The sequence below is a fragment of the Pollicipes pollicipes genome, unplaced genomic scaffold, assembly GCF_011947565.3.
Source record: "Pollicipes pollicipes isolate AB1234 unplaced genomic scaffold, Ppol_2.1 Scaffold_4002;HRSCAF=4701_pilon_pilon_pilon, whole genome shotgun sequence".
NCBI lineage: Eukaryota > Metazoa > Arthropoda > Thecostraca > Pollicipedomorpha > Pollicipedidae > Pollicipes > Pollicipes pollicipes.
This window is the reverse complement of record NW_023596420.1, coordinates 45,352,158-45,367,699: the sequence shown is the minus strand read 5'-3', so window position 1 is coordinate 45,367,699 and position 15,542 is coordinate 45,352,158. Positions and strand designations below refer to the sequence as shown.

Here is a 15,542-nt window from a genome sequence, read left to right as displayed (position 1 = left end):
GGCCCCGGAGCCTCAGCGCAGCCGTCCGGCGTGTCCGGCAGGTGGCGGCGCGCCCGGCGAGCTACGGCCGGCCGCCTCCGACCGGCTGCTGCTGCTCGTGCTCGGCTTCATGCTGGTGCTGGTGCTTATGAACGGCTACCTGTACCTGCGCATGTCGCGGCTCGGCGAGCAGACAGAAGCGTTCGCGCACCGGGAGCTGCTCGTGGCGCAGATCAAGTGAGCCGGGGCGGAGCGGGGCTCAGGTCAAGTGACCGAGGGCGGTGGAAGGGGAGGGGACGGCTAGCGGAGATGAACAAATCGAAAGGCAACTCTGACGACAGCATACGAACTGAAACCTTGTCTCCGGTCATAGAACGTGATTCGTACGTGAAAATCGCCTTTGTCCGTCCCTTGCTGGCATACCACCCGATCCCAGCGACCTCCGCATAGCAGGCCGCTATGATGTGGTTGTGGCGACTATTCACCGTGCTTATGACCCGGCCAGCGTCGGACCGGGCCAGTGCGGAAGTGGCTGACGGTGACGCCTCGCCCCGCCGCAGGGGCCGGCCGCGGAGTGTGGACGACTGTCTGCGGCTGGTGCAGCACCAGGAGCTGCTGCACCGCTCCGAGCTACACAAGTGGCAGCAGATCGTGCACTCGGTCACAGCACTGCTCAAGCAAAGCGAGACGGCGCTCGGCTCCCTGCAGGTAAGGGGCCGGCGGGGGACGCTCGGCTCGCTGGAGGTAAGGGGCCGGCAGGGACGCTTGGCTCGCTGCAGGTAAGGGGCCGGCAGGGGACGGTCGGCGCGCTGCAGGTAAGGGGCCGGCAGGGGACGCCCGGCTCGCTGCAGGTAAGGGGCCGGCAGGGGACGCCCGGCTCGCCGCAGGTAAGGGGCCGGCAGGGGACGCTCGGCTCGCTGCAGGTGAGGGGACGGTCGGCTCGCTCGCTCGCCAGTGCTTGGTGGACGAGGAACGAGCTCTAGGGGTTGCGGTCTCTTCGTATTACACACGTGTCAGACATGAATACCGGATGGTTCCCCGTGTCATACATATGTCAAAGCACAGGCGGCCCATCAGCTGTTTCCCCGTAGTCAGGCACTGTGGAGGCGTGAAGGCTCGGCCGGAACCAGCTTGAATCGGCGCGGCGGGTTTAGTCAGTGTACATCGTCGCCTTGGAGACGCCGCCATCCGGACGCACTGTGTGGCCCTGACCCCGCGGCTGTGCGGCGGAGGACCGGCGCGCTGACACGACGCTTCGCTCGGCAGGCGACGCTGGAGTCCCACCGGGCGCGCGAGTGGCCGTCGCCGCCGGGTCCGGGTCCGGACGCGGCGGGTCCGGGTCCGGGTCCGGACACGGCCACCTGCGACTTGGGCCACAGCTGTCCGGTGGGCAGCTAGTGCGGCACCGACGGCAGGCCGCACCCGCAACCGACGCACCGACGGAGCGCCGACGCTCTCGGACGGCACCGCGCCGGCGGCGCTGCGCATCGCTGACCCGTGTCTGTGATAGCCTACTTACTCGGCGGGCTCCCAGGTCACACCGCTTCAGGGCACGTTCACGCGTGCGGTGCGAGTGTATCTGTTTGTCTGTCTGTCTGCCTGTCTGCCGCACTCGGCGGAGGACCGGCGCCCCCCGCACGCCCTGCCCGGCTAGTGATTGTTGTCTGGTTATAGGAGTTTTATCGAACGTTGGCTGGCGTACCTGGAAGTGGGCAATAATGCAGTTGCAACAGAGGAGATAGGATATCGCCGCAGGCTGCCTGCGGCGCCAGCTCGGCGAGTCACGCCTGATGTGAAGCCGGTTTGATCCGGAGGTTGGTGGAGCACGGCGGCGCACCCAGTTAGGAGTGACGCCGAAGACGTTGGACGTTACAGTCGTATTGGTACCTAGTACGCGCTGTTGGACCCACACGTCAGTATTGGTGCGCAGGCGCCGTCCCAAAGCGGGGTCGGTATCGGCCGGATGTCTGTATCATGTAAGTTACCAGCTGGTTGTCTGTGGCCGCTGGCGGTCCGTCGCCAGCTGTCCAGTCAGCTGCCGGCCGGTCAGATCGTCCTGGGTGGACCGTCGCCTGCCGTCGCGCGCCGACGAGCCGCAAGGACGACCGGCGGGGGTGCAGCGGCTGGGTGGCCGAACCCATCCCATCTGGTCTCCGCGCCGTTTTTTCACGCGTCACAAAATCAATACGAGGTTCCTGTGTCTGTCCTCTGCCGTGTACTGTCGTCGGAGCCGGCGGCCGTCGCCAGGTCGCTTTTGCCGCCGGCGGCGCTGGCCTATGCGCCCCTGCCCCTGTGCACACGCCGGCTCCGGTCGCCCCTCGCAAGGGACAGTCGGTCGCCGCCCGTGCCTCGTGTGCCCGTCTGCGCCGGGCGGACCCGCACGCCGGGTCACCGACCGGTCGTCGCGGGCTTCAGCCGCCCGACGCGCTCAGGAGGCCCGACGCGCCCTGGAGGCCCGATGCGCCCTGGAGGCGCGATGAGTCCTGAGAGCTTGACGCGCCCTGGTGGCCGGTTTACCGGCCCCTGTGCCGCTGGCCGTCGACACCCGCCACGCGTTGTATCCGCGCGTGGACGCGTAGTTGTGAGCCTGATCCCGTATAGGGCATGTAATAAATCATGTATGTCTTTGTGTGTGGTTCACATCGTACAACCGACGAGGTGGGCTACAGGCTGGGTCAAGTTTACAGGCCGAGACATCGAGGAGTTCGGACGTGCGGCGTCCAACGCCACTAAATCACGACTGTCCGAACGGGCTGGGCCGGCCGTCTGTCGCTGCGGAAGATCTCGCCTGAATGCGAGCGGTCTGCTCAGAGGGCCGGGCTGCCGGACCAGGGCTCAAGAACAACCTTGTATTTGGCTGGGAGGCGGCACATGGCTGTTAGCTTTGCAGATGCGAGCAGATGTACATCACCCAGGGCGCTTCATGTGTTTATAGAAACGTCTGAGAAGCTGTTCAACGTTGGATAACGGGGCGGTCGAAATATCAAAATAGTGTTAAATTTGGCACTCAAAACACACGCATGTTTCACAGATCCACGCTATTATGACGTAACACCGGTCCTTCCAGCCTGCGAAACACGCATCTCCGACACAAGGTACACCTGGCATAACTCCCGCCGCTGTCTTCCAACACGTGACTGACGAAGACCGCCAAACCGCAGGCGTCATCGAGGCAAAGCCGGGGCGAGGGCTTCGTCCATCGGCAGAGAGACACTTTAACACAAAGAGGTGCTTCATGTTGCTCGGGAGCGCGTGGCGCGGCGTTATTAATGAAGACACACGGCACGCCCGCTCAAGCCCGGTCAGTCCAGCTCGTCGGGACGCACCGGGTGCTTGAGAGGTATCATCGACTTCTTGCCCGGGTCCCGGGACAAGGCTTTCCTCATATCTGGCGACGGAGCCAGGCGGAAGCGGTTGTTAACGGCAATGTCGTGTCAGGCAGAACGGAGTCGTCGCACCGCGGTTGTCACATCCAAGCCAACGTTCACGGGAATAGAGGTACGCTTCTAAGCACGCGTGTAAAAAGATAGTTCTTTACCAAAAACATTCACGCCAAACAAAAAGCGACGTAAGTTTGTCACGTTCATGTTCATGCTCGTCGAACTGAAAAATTCATTTAGCACTGAAAAGCTTATCCCAGGTAGTTTTGACAATGCAATCCCAATTTAAAGTACGCAAATTGAAGTGTTGGCAAGGCTTACCGAATGCATCTTCGTCACCGGAATAATACTCCAGTACTCTGCGGTACACCACGTACCCCAACTTTCCGTACATGTCAATGGCCACCTTGTTGCTGACTCGAACAAACAAGTCGACAAAGTAGGCCCTCTTCCTGAGAAACGCAGGCAAAATTAGCCTCCCCGTCTGCCTCGACGTCAACAAAAAAGCACGCTTGGTACACGTTTTGATCCACGAGCACAGCCATTGAAGCGCGAACTATCACCACCTGCAACACCCGCCAACATCGGCTACACGTCACAACCTCCGGTCAGCGGCTTGCCGATCCCGGGCCGGCCACCACTCGCCTGCAGTGTACAACTACTCGCAAAGTTCGGAAAAGCTATCACATTTCCATAATTTTTCCACTTTGAAGACCATTTCTGTCACTCTACAGGTACCAGAGCTATGAATGGTGACTTTACTGGATTGAACTCTACACCTCAACTTAAAGGCACCCAAAAACTGCAGGTTAAGGTCTCTTCCATGGCTAGGGTATATCTTGACTTAAGAATGGGGGAAACATTCTTCTGCCAGGGATTGCACTGCCTTCTCTATGCAATTAGTGCGTCTCTTAGTCTGACCCTTCGGTCCGTTTGTAAACTCGTCATTGATACCTTTCACATTTTACTTGACATATTTCACTTAAGTGCAGGGCCGCCATCCCATAGGGGTTTAGTGATCCTCCAGGGGCTGAACTCACCGCTCGGACACGTCCTCCAGGTAGTCCATCAGCTTGCGGGCCAGCCCCAGCCGGCGGAAGGTCGGCGCCACCGTCACAGCAGTCACGTGACCGTGCCACTGCTCGCCGTGCCCCTCCGTTTTGCCCATGACTGGCAAAGGGCAAACACACACTCAAGGATGCAGCACAGGGCTTCAGTGGTACAGGGATTGTTGCATGGCCATGGATTTGTGATGCACTTCTGCCTTTCAAATATGTGTCATTTTGACCATTTTGACCAGTGAAAGAAATGTGAGCATTCATTAATATGATATTTATGTCCAGCATTATGCAACACAAAAGTAACTCATACATATCATATAATGACAAATTGCCAGTCAGGTCAACAGTGGTTTGCTTACTCTTGCATATAATTTAAGATGCACATGTTTCACTGGGCAGGGAAAAAGACAAGATTTGTAGTCTGATATAACCAGCGAGCATGTTGTTGCTAGTAATTTTTCATGACCTTTGGTGGCTTGAGCCACACACTGACAAGCTAAAACGTGCTGAGCAAGTCACATCCCCTGAAAGCAAAGTGAAACTCCACCTAGCTAAGTACTCCCAAAATATGTTATACTTCATATATTTGGAGATTGAAGCTAGCACTGCAATGGTTCTATCTGCTGCCAGCTGTGCTTATTACTAATAAGCAGCATCCAGAGGGAATGACATGCTGCAGGATTTCCTCCCTATACTCACTGTATCCCATGATCTGGCCACTGGCAGATTCTGCCACTTGCATATACTCTGGCCAATGGGCCATGTACTGCATATAGAATGACATCCCATACTGCACCGAAGTCAAGGCAATGCTATAAGTCACAGAAAACACACGCATGCCACTTCCCTCACTACCAAACATTATACACATCATGGGCAATTTCACAGGAATTTAGTGTCACTTTGCAGGATTTTAGACATTTTGATGATTTCCCCATCTTCTTAGGAAATTGGGTGAGTGAGCCTGTGAGGAGAAATATGAACCTGTGAAACTGAGTAAAATAAAGTGAGGTGATAGGGGCAGGCATCTGGAGGTGTGACATCAGGGTTCACCATGGCATTACAATAGAGCAAGCAGCATAAGATTATTAAAAAGAGGAATGGCAAGTATATTCAGTCAGAAAAATAACAAAAATAATGGGAAAAAGAACAGAAAAGACTCTGTGATATATATATATATATATATATATATATATATATATATATATATATATATACAATATGAATAACAAAACTAGATTCTTGATGGTCAAAACTAATTTCCATTCCCTTTAAAAACCACTTGGAACCTTATCATTAACTATTAAGATCTCAATATGCTGAAACTTCAAGACTTGAAAGGATACAGTCTCAGTCAGGGGATCCAGATTCCTGAAACAAAAGTCTGGATTAGATTTATGTTTACACCAGTTTTACTGCCACACACATGCTATTTCCAAATGCATGCCAGTGATGCAGAACTTTATACCCTAATTCAAACTGACCATGTGCATTTAGATAACCTAAACATACAATTAGGCTCTGCAGATGGCCACAGAAACAACACCACATCATGGACAATTATATTCCTTTTAGCATTACATAAATGCTGCACATTCAATAAGACCTCCAGGAGCCTTGTTGCAGCACACACTCAAAATCCTGTCAAATCCAGCAAAGGAGCCCAGTGATCAGTGGCTCACTTGGACATCAAACACACAAAAGTGGGACCACATCCTGATGTTCAGTTTATATCATAAATACGGATCAGATATGAGGGTTAACTGTCACACAGTTTCTGAAAGCCACCCAAATGAACTTACACCAGGTTAAACTTGAACAAATCATCACAGGTCATTCGCCGGATTGTTGTCATTTTGAAGCCAGGTATAAGCGTGAATACCGATGCACAATTGTTGCAGTGAGCCGCTCAGCTCTTTCTCTCTCACACGTCGACGACGCTCAATACTATACCGCCGCCGGGAACAACACCACGGGTTTCACAAACATAAAAGGCCTACTTGAGCACCATTCCAAATAACAATTGATTACGATGCCGCACCGGAGTCCGATGCAAGCACGGAGCCTTAGTGCAACCACAAGAGATCAAAACTTTTAGTCTTATCACGTTCAGTAAATACTCCGATCGTCACGCGAAATTTGCCAACGACTGAGGTGAGGACCTATCTGCACTAATCACATTCGAAGCATCTACCCTATTCCAGCTGTATACGCAGGCATCGAACAGATGGAAATCTACTGGTTTTAGTCAGACGTAACGCGTATGAGACGAATGAGCAAATGCAGAGCTTGCTTTATGATGCGTTTTCGATTACGAGTGATCACGCAGGCGTCTTGTGTATTATGAGGTAGGCATTTTTTTTGGCGATGTAAAATATCTTTGTCGATGTAAACTAACATAAAACAGAGGAGAGTGGGTAATTTTTTACTTGGGTACCTGTATGGCCGACGGAGGGAAGAGCTACGCTAGCTGCAGGGTTTCGAGTATTGTCGTGTGGGGCAAAAGCTGTGAGGCATCAGCTAACATTGTGACGTCACTGAAAATGGTTTTGCATCGATCGGGATCGGGGTTCTTTCGGGCCGACTGAAGGCCATAAGGCTTTTGCTTGTGATATGATGTCACTGGTATTCGGCTGGGTATGTGACGTCACTGGTCGTGAGTGTGTAAGGCTCTTTTGGGTCCACTGAATGCCGTAATGCATCAGCTGACCATGTGTCGTCACTGGTATTCGATTGGACATCAGGCGCGGCCGACCTCGTTCCATCTTTACTTTTCGTACCTGTCTGCTGCAAGCATTTGCGTGCCGCATAAAGGTTTGACCGAATTACCCCAATGTGTGACATCCCTAACCATCACTTCATACGAGTGCACTTAGGCCCCACGACCACGGTGTGTCGTGGTCCGCGAAGTATCACCGGATAGCGTGACGTCACTGGTATTCGAATAAATACTGGGCGCAACAGGCCGTGCTTCATTTTTACCTTTGTACTTGTCTACTGCAAGCATTGGCGTGCTGGATGAAAGCTGCCGAACCACCTGAGTGTGTGACATCACTGGCCATGAGTTCCAACGGTGCTTTTCGGCCAACTGAAGACCGCAAGGTGTCAGCTAGCGACGTCACTGCTATACGACTGTAAGACGTCAATGGCTGTGGGTTTCCACGGGACCTATAGGACCGACGAAATGCCGTTAGGTATCAGCTGGCGATATGACGTCACTGGTATTTGGCTGAACATCAGGCAACAGGTCATGCCCCATTTATACCTTTCGTACATGTCTGCTGCAAGTATTGGCGGATTTTTTGTGCGGCCAACTAAAGACCATAAAGCATCAGCTAACGATGTGACGTCGCTGGCACTCGACTGTGCGTGTCGCTGGTCATGAGGTTTTACGGCCTCTTTTGGGCCGACGAAAGGTCATACGGCAATGACTGAAGATGTGACGTCACTGGTATTCGAATGAACTTCGGGCGCGACAGACCATGTTCCACCTTTATCTTTGGTACCTGTCCATTGCAGGCATTGCCGTGGAAGGCTCTGCCAAATTACCTGAGTGTGTACGTCACTGACCATTAATTTGCACACTCTTTTGAGCCTACTATAGGCCACAAGGCATCAGCTGACGATATGATGTCACTGGGTTTCGACTAGACATCATGCGCAACAGGCCATGCTCCATCTAAGCCATGTTTCGTCTGTACCTTTCGCACCTATCTACTGCAAGTATTCGCGCGACACAGGGGCTCCGCCGAATTACCTGAGCGTGTGGTGTAACTAGTTATGAGTTAACGCGGGTTTACTCTGGCTGAATGAAGGACATCAAGCATCAGCTGACGATATGACGTCACTGGTATTCGACTAAACTCCAGGCGCGACAGGCCATGTTCCATCTTTACCTTTCGTACCTGTCTCTTGGAAGTATGGGCGTGCTGAATGAAGGCTCTGTCGGGTCTCCTGAGTAAGTAACGTCACTGGTCAAGAGCTTTTTACGGGACCTTTTGTACCCCCAAACGGTAAAATGCATCAGCTGATGATATGACGTCACTGGTGTCCGACTTAACATCAGGCGCGACAGGCCATGTTCTATCTTTACCTTTCGTACCCGTCTATTACAAGTATTGACGTGCTGAATGAAGGCTCTGTCGAGTCTCCTGGGTGTGTAACGTTACTGGTCATGAGTTTTTTCTGGCTCCTTGGAACCCTCTATAGGGAAAATGCATCAGTTGACGACATGATGTCAATGGTGTTCGACTTAACATGAGGCGTAACAGGTCATGTTCCATCTATGCCTTTCGTACCTGTTAAGTATTGGTGCGTTAAATGATGGCTCTGCCGAGTCACCTGAGTGTGCGACGTCACTGGTCATGAATTTTTACCGACTATTTTTGGCTGAGCGAAAGCCATAAGGCATCAGCTAACGAAATGACGTCACTGGTAATCCACTGAGTGTGTGACGTCACTGGTCATGGGCTTTTACGGGCCTTTTTTGGCCGAGTTCAGGTCATTAGGCATCAGATAACGTTATGGCGTCACTTGTATTCGAATTAACATCAGCTGCAATAAGCCATGTTTCATCTTTACCTTTTGCACCTGCCTACTGCAAGTATTCGTGCGCTACAAAAAGGCTCTGTCGATTCGCCGGAGCGTGTGGTGTAACTGGCCATGAGTTTGTGCAGGTTTACTCGGGCTGACTGACGGACATCAAGCATCAGCTGACGATATGACGTCACTGGTAATCGACTAAACTCCAGACGAATGATCTGAGTGGGTGACGTCGCTGGTCATGAGTTCATACGGATTCACTTGGGCCGCCCAAGGCCACAAAGCAACACCTGCCGTGAAGCATCACAGGATGATATGTCGTCACTGTTATTCGACTTAACATCAGGTCCAACATGCCACGTACTTTCTTTACCTTTTGTGCTTGTTTATTAAAGGTATTGACGTGCTGAATGAAGGCTCCGTCGAATCTCCTGAGTGTGTGACGTCACTGGTCACGAGTTTTTTACGGGCTCCTTTGAACCCATTTTAGGTTATAATGCATCAGCTGACGACATGACGTTACTGGTGCTCGACTAAACATCAGGGGCAACAGGTCATGCTCCATATTTGCCTTTCGTACCTGGCTGCTGCAAATATTCGCGTGCTATATGAAGGCTCCGCCGAATCACCTGAGTATGTGACGTCACTGATCATCAGTTGGTAGGAGGTCACTTGGCCACCTACGGCTACGGAGTTCCGCAGCAGAGGTGGGAGATGCACCATAGTTAAGCACACTAATTTTATTGTGCGCACCATTAAGTAACAACTTCAAACGCAACGGGCTGTTTCAACGACTAAAACTTTGAACAAACGTAAACACAAAACAAAGGTGATCCCAGCCCACAAACCGACGTATATGCAAAGCTATTCCGCCCGACATCACAGGATGCGCCCCTGAGCAGCTACGGTCCGGAATGTCCTGATGGCTAAATAATAATCAAGGGCGCCGCCTAGCGGCCATAAGTCTGGGCCACAGCCCGAATATCAGTGACGTCATATGGTCAGGTGATGCTTGATGTCCTTCAGTCAGCCCGAGTAAGCCCGCGTAAACTCATGACCAGCTACACCACATGCTCAGGTGATTCGGCAGAGCCTTTATGTAGCGCGCGAATACTTGCAGTATAGAGGTGCGAAAGGCAAAGATGGAACATGGCCTGTTGCGCCTGAGATTAAGTCAAATACCAGTGATGTCATATCGTCAACTGATGTCTTGAACCCTATAGGTACAAAAAAGCAGCCCGTAAAGAACTCATGACCAGTGACACTACACACTCAGGGGATTTCACAGAGCTTTCCTTAAGCATGTCAGTGCTTACAATAGACAGGTACGAAAGGTAAAGACGAACATGGCCTGTCGCGCCTGGTGTTAAGTTGAATACCAGTGACGTCACATCGCCAGATGATGCTTGATGTCCTTCAGTCAGCCCGAGTAAACCCGCGTAAACTCATAGCCAGTCACACCACACGCTCAGGTGATTGGGCAGAGCCTTTATGTGGCGCGCGAATACTTGCAGTAGATAGGTGCGGAAGGTAAAGATGAAACTTGACATATTGTATCTGATGCTTAATTGAATACCAATGACGTCATATCGTTACCTGATGCCTAATGGCCTTAAGTCGGCCCAAAAAGGCCCGAGAAAACTCATGACCAATGGCGTCACACACCTAGTGGATTACCAGTGACGACATATCGTTAGATGATGCCTTATGGCTTTCACTCGGCCAGCAATAGCCTGTAAAAACTCATGACGACGCACTCAGGTGATTCGGCGGAGCTAATATTAGGCTCGCCAATACTTTAACAGGTGCAAAAGGCAAAGATGGAACATGACATGTTGTGCCTGATGTTAAGTCGAACACCAGTGACATCATATCGTCAGCTGAAGCATTATACCATATAGGGGGTTGAAAAGAGCCCGTAAGAACTCTTAACCAATGACGTGATATAACACGCGAATGCTTGCAGTAGGCAGGTACGAAAGGTAAAGATGGAACATGGCCTGTTGCGCTTGATGTTGAGTCGAATACCAGTGACGTCATATCATCCCGCGATACTTCACAGGATATGATGCTTTGTTGCATTGAGCTGCCCAAGTGAACCTGTATAAACTCATGACCAGTGACGTCACGCACTCAGATGGTTCGGCATCACCTTGATATAGCACGCAAATGCTTGCAGTAAACAGGTACGAAAGGCAAAGATAGAGCATGGCCTGTTGCGCATGACATCTAGACGAAAACCGGTGACGTCATATGGTCAGCTGATGTGGTGTGGCTTACGGTGGGTTCAAAGCAGTCTGTGTAAATTAATGGTTAGTGACGTTACACACTCAGGTGATTCGGCAGAGCCTTCCTTCAGCATTCAAATGCTTGCAATGGACAGGTACCAAAGGTAAAGATGAAGCATGGCCTGTCCCGCCTGAATTTTATTCGGATACCAGTGACGTCACATCTTCAGTTAATGTCGTATGACCTTTCGTCGGCCCAAAAGAGGCCTTAAATCTGATCACAAGTGACATCACACACAGTCGAATACCAGTGACGTCACATCATTAGGTTATGCTCTACGGCCCTCAGTTGGCCCCCAAAGATCCATAAAAATGCATGACCAGTGACGTCACACACTCACGTGATTTGGTAGCTTTTATTCATCACGCCTGTACTTGCAATAGACAGGTACGAAGGTAAAAATGAAGCATGACCTGTTGCGACCAATATTTAGTCGAATATCAGTGACGTCACGATACCCGGTGATATTTCACGGAACATGATACACCGCGGCCGTGGGGCCTAAGTGCACTCGTATCAAGTGATGAGTAGTGACGTCACACATTCAGGTGATTCGGTCAAGCTTTTATTCGGCACGCAAATGCGTGCAGCAGACAGGTACGAAAGGTAAAGATGGAGTAAGGCCTGTTGCGCCTGATGTTTCATTGAATACCAGCGACGACATATCGTCAGGTGATGCTTTACGGCATTCATTGCACCCAAAAGATCCCTAAAGCCTCACAACCAGTGACGTCACATATCCAGTCGAATACCAGTGACATCATATCGCTAGCAAATGCCTTGTAGCCTTCAGTCGGCCCAAAAGAACCCCGATCGATGCAAACCCATTTTCAGTGACGTCACTACGTCGGCTGATACCTAACAGCATTTCTCCATCACGGCAGTACAGGAACCCTGCGGCCAGCGTAGCTCTCTCCCCACCGTCGGCAATACAGGTACCCAAGTAAAAAAAAGCCGGAGAGTGTCAGATTTTCAGAAGCTGTATTCTCTTCTAACTTTCACACTGTTTAAACATTGCAACTATCCGAGGTGTTGGAAATGTATGAAACTATTTCATATAAATTTGTTGAGTGTGATGCCAATGTTGAAAATTTGTCCTTTTTCTCAGAGAGTATGGCGACCATATCATGCCGCATCAGCCAAGCCAGAGTCACGCTGCTCAGAGCTGGCAGCAGCATCAGGTCCTGCAGGTTTTCAAGCAGTCTAACCTCAGTACATGATGCTGAAGGTGTTCGTAACATCACCATGACTGCACCCAAGACAAGGAATGCTCTTTCTCTTGGCATGCTTCATGAATTGCAGGTACACTATAGCACACTGTGTTTTAAAATTTGTTTGTAAATATGAAGAGTTGGAATAGTTGCCACAAACTGGAACAAGCGCTGTTTTGAAATTTTGTGTGGGATGACCAAATGCTGCTGTTTGCCATCCAAACAGACACCAAATCATCAAATATTTCAATGCAATCTCAATGTCACAGCAAAGCTTTAACTGTACTATCCACAATGTCTGGGACTTGTGACCTGCACAAGTGAATCACTAATTTCTGTTTATCCCTATGCTTAGTTCCTCAGGTCCAGACTGACATCTTGTCTCTTTGCTCAGGAGCACATGATTAGACTGCCTGCTGAGATACGCTGTGTGGTACTGAGTGGCCAGGGCCCAGCCTTCTCTTCTGGTCACAACCTGAAGGAATTGACAAGTGCACGGGGCCGACAACACCACCAGCTGGTGTTTGAGACCTGCTCCCGGCTCATGCTTGACATGCAGGGTCTTGATGTGCCCATCATAGCACAGGTACTGGTTTTGGTGGACACTGATGTCTGACCTTGCTGTGGGGCTGGCCATGCTGTCAAGATCATTAGACTGAAACAGTATTTGTATCTACAAATCTTAACTGCCAGACTAGAGCTGGTGTTTACCTATGAGGGTTGCCTCTGTATTCTGGTGCTTTTCTTCTGTGAATCATGATGACTCATTGAAATAGGCAAGTAAATTATTTTTTAGGTCAATGTTCAAGAAAATCAGCAGATGTGTTCTGTTTATTTGTTGCTAAAAAGTGAGCAATGCACATTTATTTAATAATTGAACAGCAAGTTGAGCTACTGGTTATGCTATGGGACTGTAATGCTTCCTTGCCCCATCACAAAGATGGGGCATTTAAACTGAGACATTTAAACTGATACATTTAAGAACCATAAAGCTTTAATAGGGCAATGATGTGTGTACAGTATTTTGCTTGTTTTGAGCTGTTTTGGGGAAAATGATCATTTAATGTTTCAGGACAAATGAAACTGATTGAGCTGTTTAGCAGGCCTAGTTTCACTAACATGGGCAAGACATAAGTGTTTCACCAACCATTCAAGGCTGAGGCTGACACTTGTGTCTTTCCAAAATGTTTTGCTTGGTTAAATGTTTTGTGGAGACCATATCTGCTCTGTATTGGGAACTCAAACAATGCACAAGCCCAGTGGTTGGGACTACCATGATGCATTGATGTCCCACCACTTCAGCCCTATGGGCTTGCATAGTTGCAGCCTGTGTCAGTGTGGTGCCAGAGTGACTGCACATGCTGGTCCCAGGAGCCCACCCCAACCCTGCAGTGACCGTCACCGGACGCCGTCAGGTGGACGGCGTGGCGGCGGCGGCCGGCTGCCAGCTGGCCGCCTCGTGCGACATCGTGCTGGCCACGCCGCGCTCCAGCTTCTCGACGCCGGGCGGCAGCATCGGCCTCTTCTGCTCCACGCCGGGCATCGCCGTGTCGCGCGCCGTGCCGCGCCGCGTGGCCGCTCACCTGCTGCTGACCGGGCTGCCGATGAGCGGCGAGGAGGCGCTGCGCGCCGGCCTGGTCAGCCGGCTGGTGGAGCCCGAGCAGCTGCAGCGCGAGACGGCGCACACGGCCGCCGCCATCGTGCGCAAGAGTCGCGCCGTCATCGCGCTCGGCAAGCGGTTCTTCTACCAGCAGCTGGAGCTGCCGATTGAGGAGGCCTACCGACTGGGCAGCAAGGTCATGGTGGACAACATCGCGCTCTGCGACGGCCAGGAGGGAATCCGCAGCTTCATCGACAAGCGGGAGCCGACGTGGACCCACTCGGACGAGAAGGCGCACGACTGAGCGGGCTTTAGGGGGTGGGGTGGGGTGGGGGGGGGGGGGGTATCGGGAACCAGGTTCGAGGTATGATTGAACAGGCTGTGTATGAAATATTGTCGCGGATAAGGGGAATCCGGCAATAGTTGGTTGCTGTATCTTAATGCCAACTTTATTTGCATGTTGAAGAGGTTACTGATTCTAGAGTAGTGCCAATTATGAGATGGTTTGTATATCTAAAGGTTTTTATACCATGGTTTATCTATGTAAGTTAAGGGAATAGCTTGGGATGTGTTTGCCTGGCTCGTAGAAAGTAGTGGAGTTCTCCACAGTGGTCTGATGCTGGATTCCATCTCTTTTACTGTTGTCATGTGTCCCATAAGAAAGCCTTTATTCAGGTATCTTAAGACGGTCCCTTAAATACGCAACATAGCATTTTTGGACGTGGTCGGTCGGCGAAAGCCACCAAAGAAATATTATTCAGCTGATCTGCCGGTCGAATCTTACCACAGACCTTATGCGTACCATGTTGCAGATATTGCCGTTTCAGTTGATGTAACAATATAATGGTCAGAACACAAGGCATCACGGTTGGTTGGAGTCTCGAGCCCCTGTTGTGCACACCAGCAGCTGGGCAGGAGGTAATAACTCACTGGCTTTCGTTAGCCCGAAGCACCCACGACTGCTAGCACCCTGCCGCGCCGGCCCCAGTCGCACGATAAGCACCAACACCAGCGTCCGAAGTCATAGAAAGTACTAGTAAAGAGGTCGTGCTGAAAGTCACTGGTCAGGGAGGATCTACCCCTTTGGACGTCTTGGGAGGGACGACTCTTACTTGCTGAACGCAAGTCAGTTGTTTTCATTTCTTTCAGGCGTTAAGTTTCCGGTATTTTTTCTCCCCTCTAGTTGAAAAACGTTGCGCTTGCTTATCTTAATCATGCGCGCAAAATGACCTCCGATGTCAGCGCGCCCCTAAACTCAAATATCTCTGTCATGACTATGCAACGTCGCGATATAAAACCCGTCGCACATGAAAAAATAGAAAGAACCTAAAAGAAAAAGAAGACTATCTTTGCCACTATAGAGAAGATTGGACGCCAATGGTCCAGGTTGACTGAGGCGGCGCCGCTACCGTCAACGACCGCCTACATTGGCCGATCTGCGTATGCCTCTGACGTGGTGGGCTACGACAATTTCACCAAG

The 15,542-nt window shown here is 51.1% G+C and overlaps 3 protein-coding genes and 1 long non-coding RNA gene across 5 annotated transcripts in view; 3 read left to right on the top strand and 1 right to left on the bottom strand.

The window, feature by feature from the left end:
- Positions 1-2,607, top strand: part of LOC119093289 (protein Aster-B) — a 30,735-nt gene extending 28,128 nt beyond the window's left edge. Inside the window, exons 13-15 of the mRNA XM_037216224.1 lie at positions 42-216; positions 540-687; positions 1,246-2,607. Coding sequence (XP_037072119.1) covers positions 42-216; positions 540-687; positions 1,246-1,377 — 455 coding nt within the window. The 3' untranslated portion in view covers positions 1,378-2,607. The remainder of the gene's footprint in view (positions 1-41; positions 217-539; positions 688-1,245) is intronic.
- A 201-nt stretch (positions 2,608-2,808) lies between these two features.
- LOC119093290 (N-alpha-acetyltransferase 20) lies at positions 2,809-6,523 on the bottom strand. The gene is made up of 6 exons (XM_037216225.1): positions 6,223-6,523; positions 5,767-5,791; positions 5,120-5,210; positions 4,400-4,529; positions 3,681-3,811; positions 2,809-3,367 (listed from the first exon to the last, which is right to left on the bottom strand). Exons 1-6 carry the CDS (start codon positions 6,273-6,275, stop codon positions 3,282-3,284), a joined length of 516 nt encoding a protein of 171 aa, XP_037072120.1. The 5' UTR covers positions 6,276-6,523; the 3' UTR covers positions 2,809-3,281.
- A 207-nt stretch (positions 6,524-6,730) lies between these two features.
- LOC119093591 (enoyl-CoA hydratase domain-containing protein 3, mitochondrial) lies at positions 6,731-14,400 on the top strand. 2 transcript variants are annotated; one of them, XM_037216567.1, is made up of 4 exons: positions 6,731-6,768; positions 12,360-12,553; positions 12,857-13,048; positions 13,878-14,400. In XM_037216567.1, exons 2-4 carry the CDS (start codon positions 12,365-12,367, stop codon positions 14,364-14,366), a joined length of 870 nt encoding a protein of 289 aa, XP_037072462.1. In that variant the 5' UTR covers positions 6,731-6,768; positions 12,360-12,364; the 3' UTR covers positions 14,367-14,400. The 2 variants fall into 2 exon arrangements, with proteins under 2 accessions (XP_037072462.1, XP_037072461.1); XM_037216566.1 differs by lacking the exon at positions 6,731-6,768 and having other exon boundaries at positions 12,222-12,553.
- A 4-nt stretch (positions 14,401-14,404) lies between these two features.
- On the top strand, positions 14,405-14,920 carry LOC119093592 (uncharacterized). The gene is made up of 2 exons (XR_005093641.1): positions 14,405-14,737; positions 14,773-14,920. It is a non-coding gene; the product is annotated as an uncharacterized LOC119093592 (long non-coding RNA).
- Positions 14,921-15,542: the final 622 nt, after the last annotated feature.

Bases quoted from the DNA above. Each gene is read 5' to 3' on its own strand.
- LOC119093591 (XM_037216566.1), top strand. From the start codon at position 12,290: ATGTATGAAACTATTTCATATAAATTTGTTGAGTGTGATGCCAATGTT. The intron at 12,554-12,856 runs GTACACTATAGC...CTCTTTGCTCAG, and splicing joins GCATGCTTCATGAATTGCAG to GAGCACATGATTAGACTGCC. The intron at 13,049-13,877 runs GTACTGGTTTTG...GGACGCCGTCAG, and splicing joins ATGTGCCCATCATAGCACAG to GTGGACGGCGTGGCGGCGGC.
- LOC119093290 (XM_037216225.1), bottom strand. From the start codon at position 6,275: ATGACAACAATCCGGCGAATGACCTGTGATGATTTGTTCAAGTTTAAC. The intron at 4,530-5,119 runs GTGAGTATAGGG...GCCCTTTGCCAG, and splicing joins TGGCCAGATCATGGGATACA to TCATGGGCAAAACGGAGGGG. The intron at 3,368-3,680 runs GTAAGCCTTGCC...CTCCGTCGCCAG, and splicing joins CGGTGACGAAGATGCATTCG to ATATGAGGAAAGCCTTGTCC.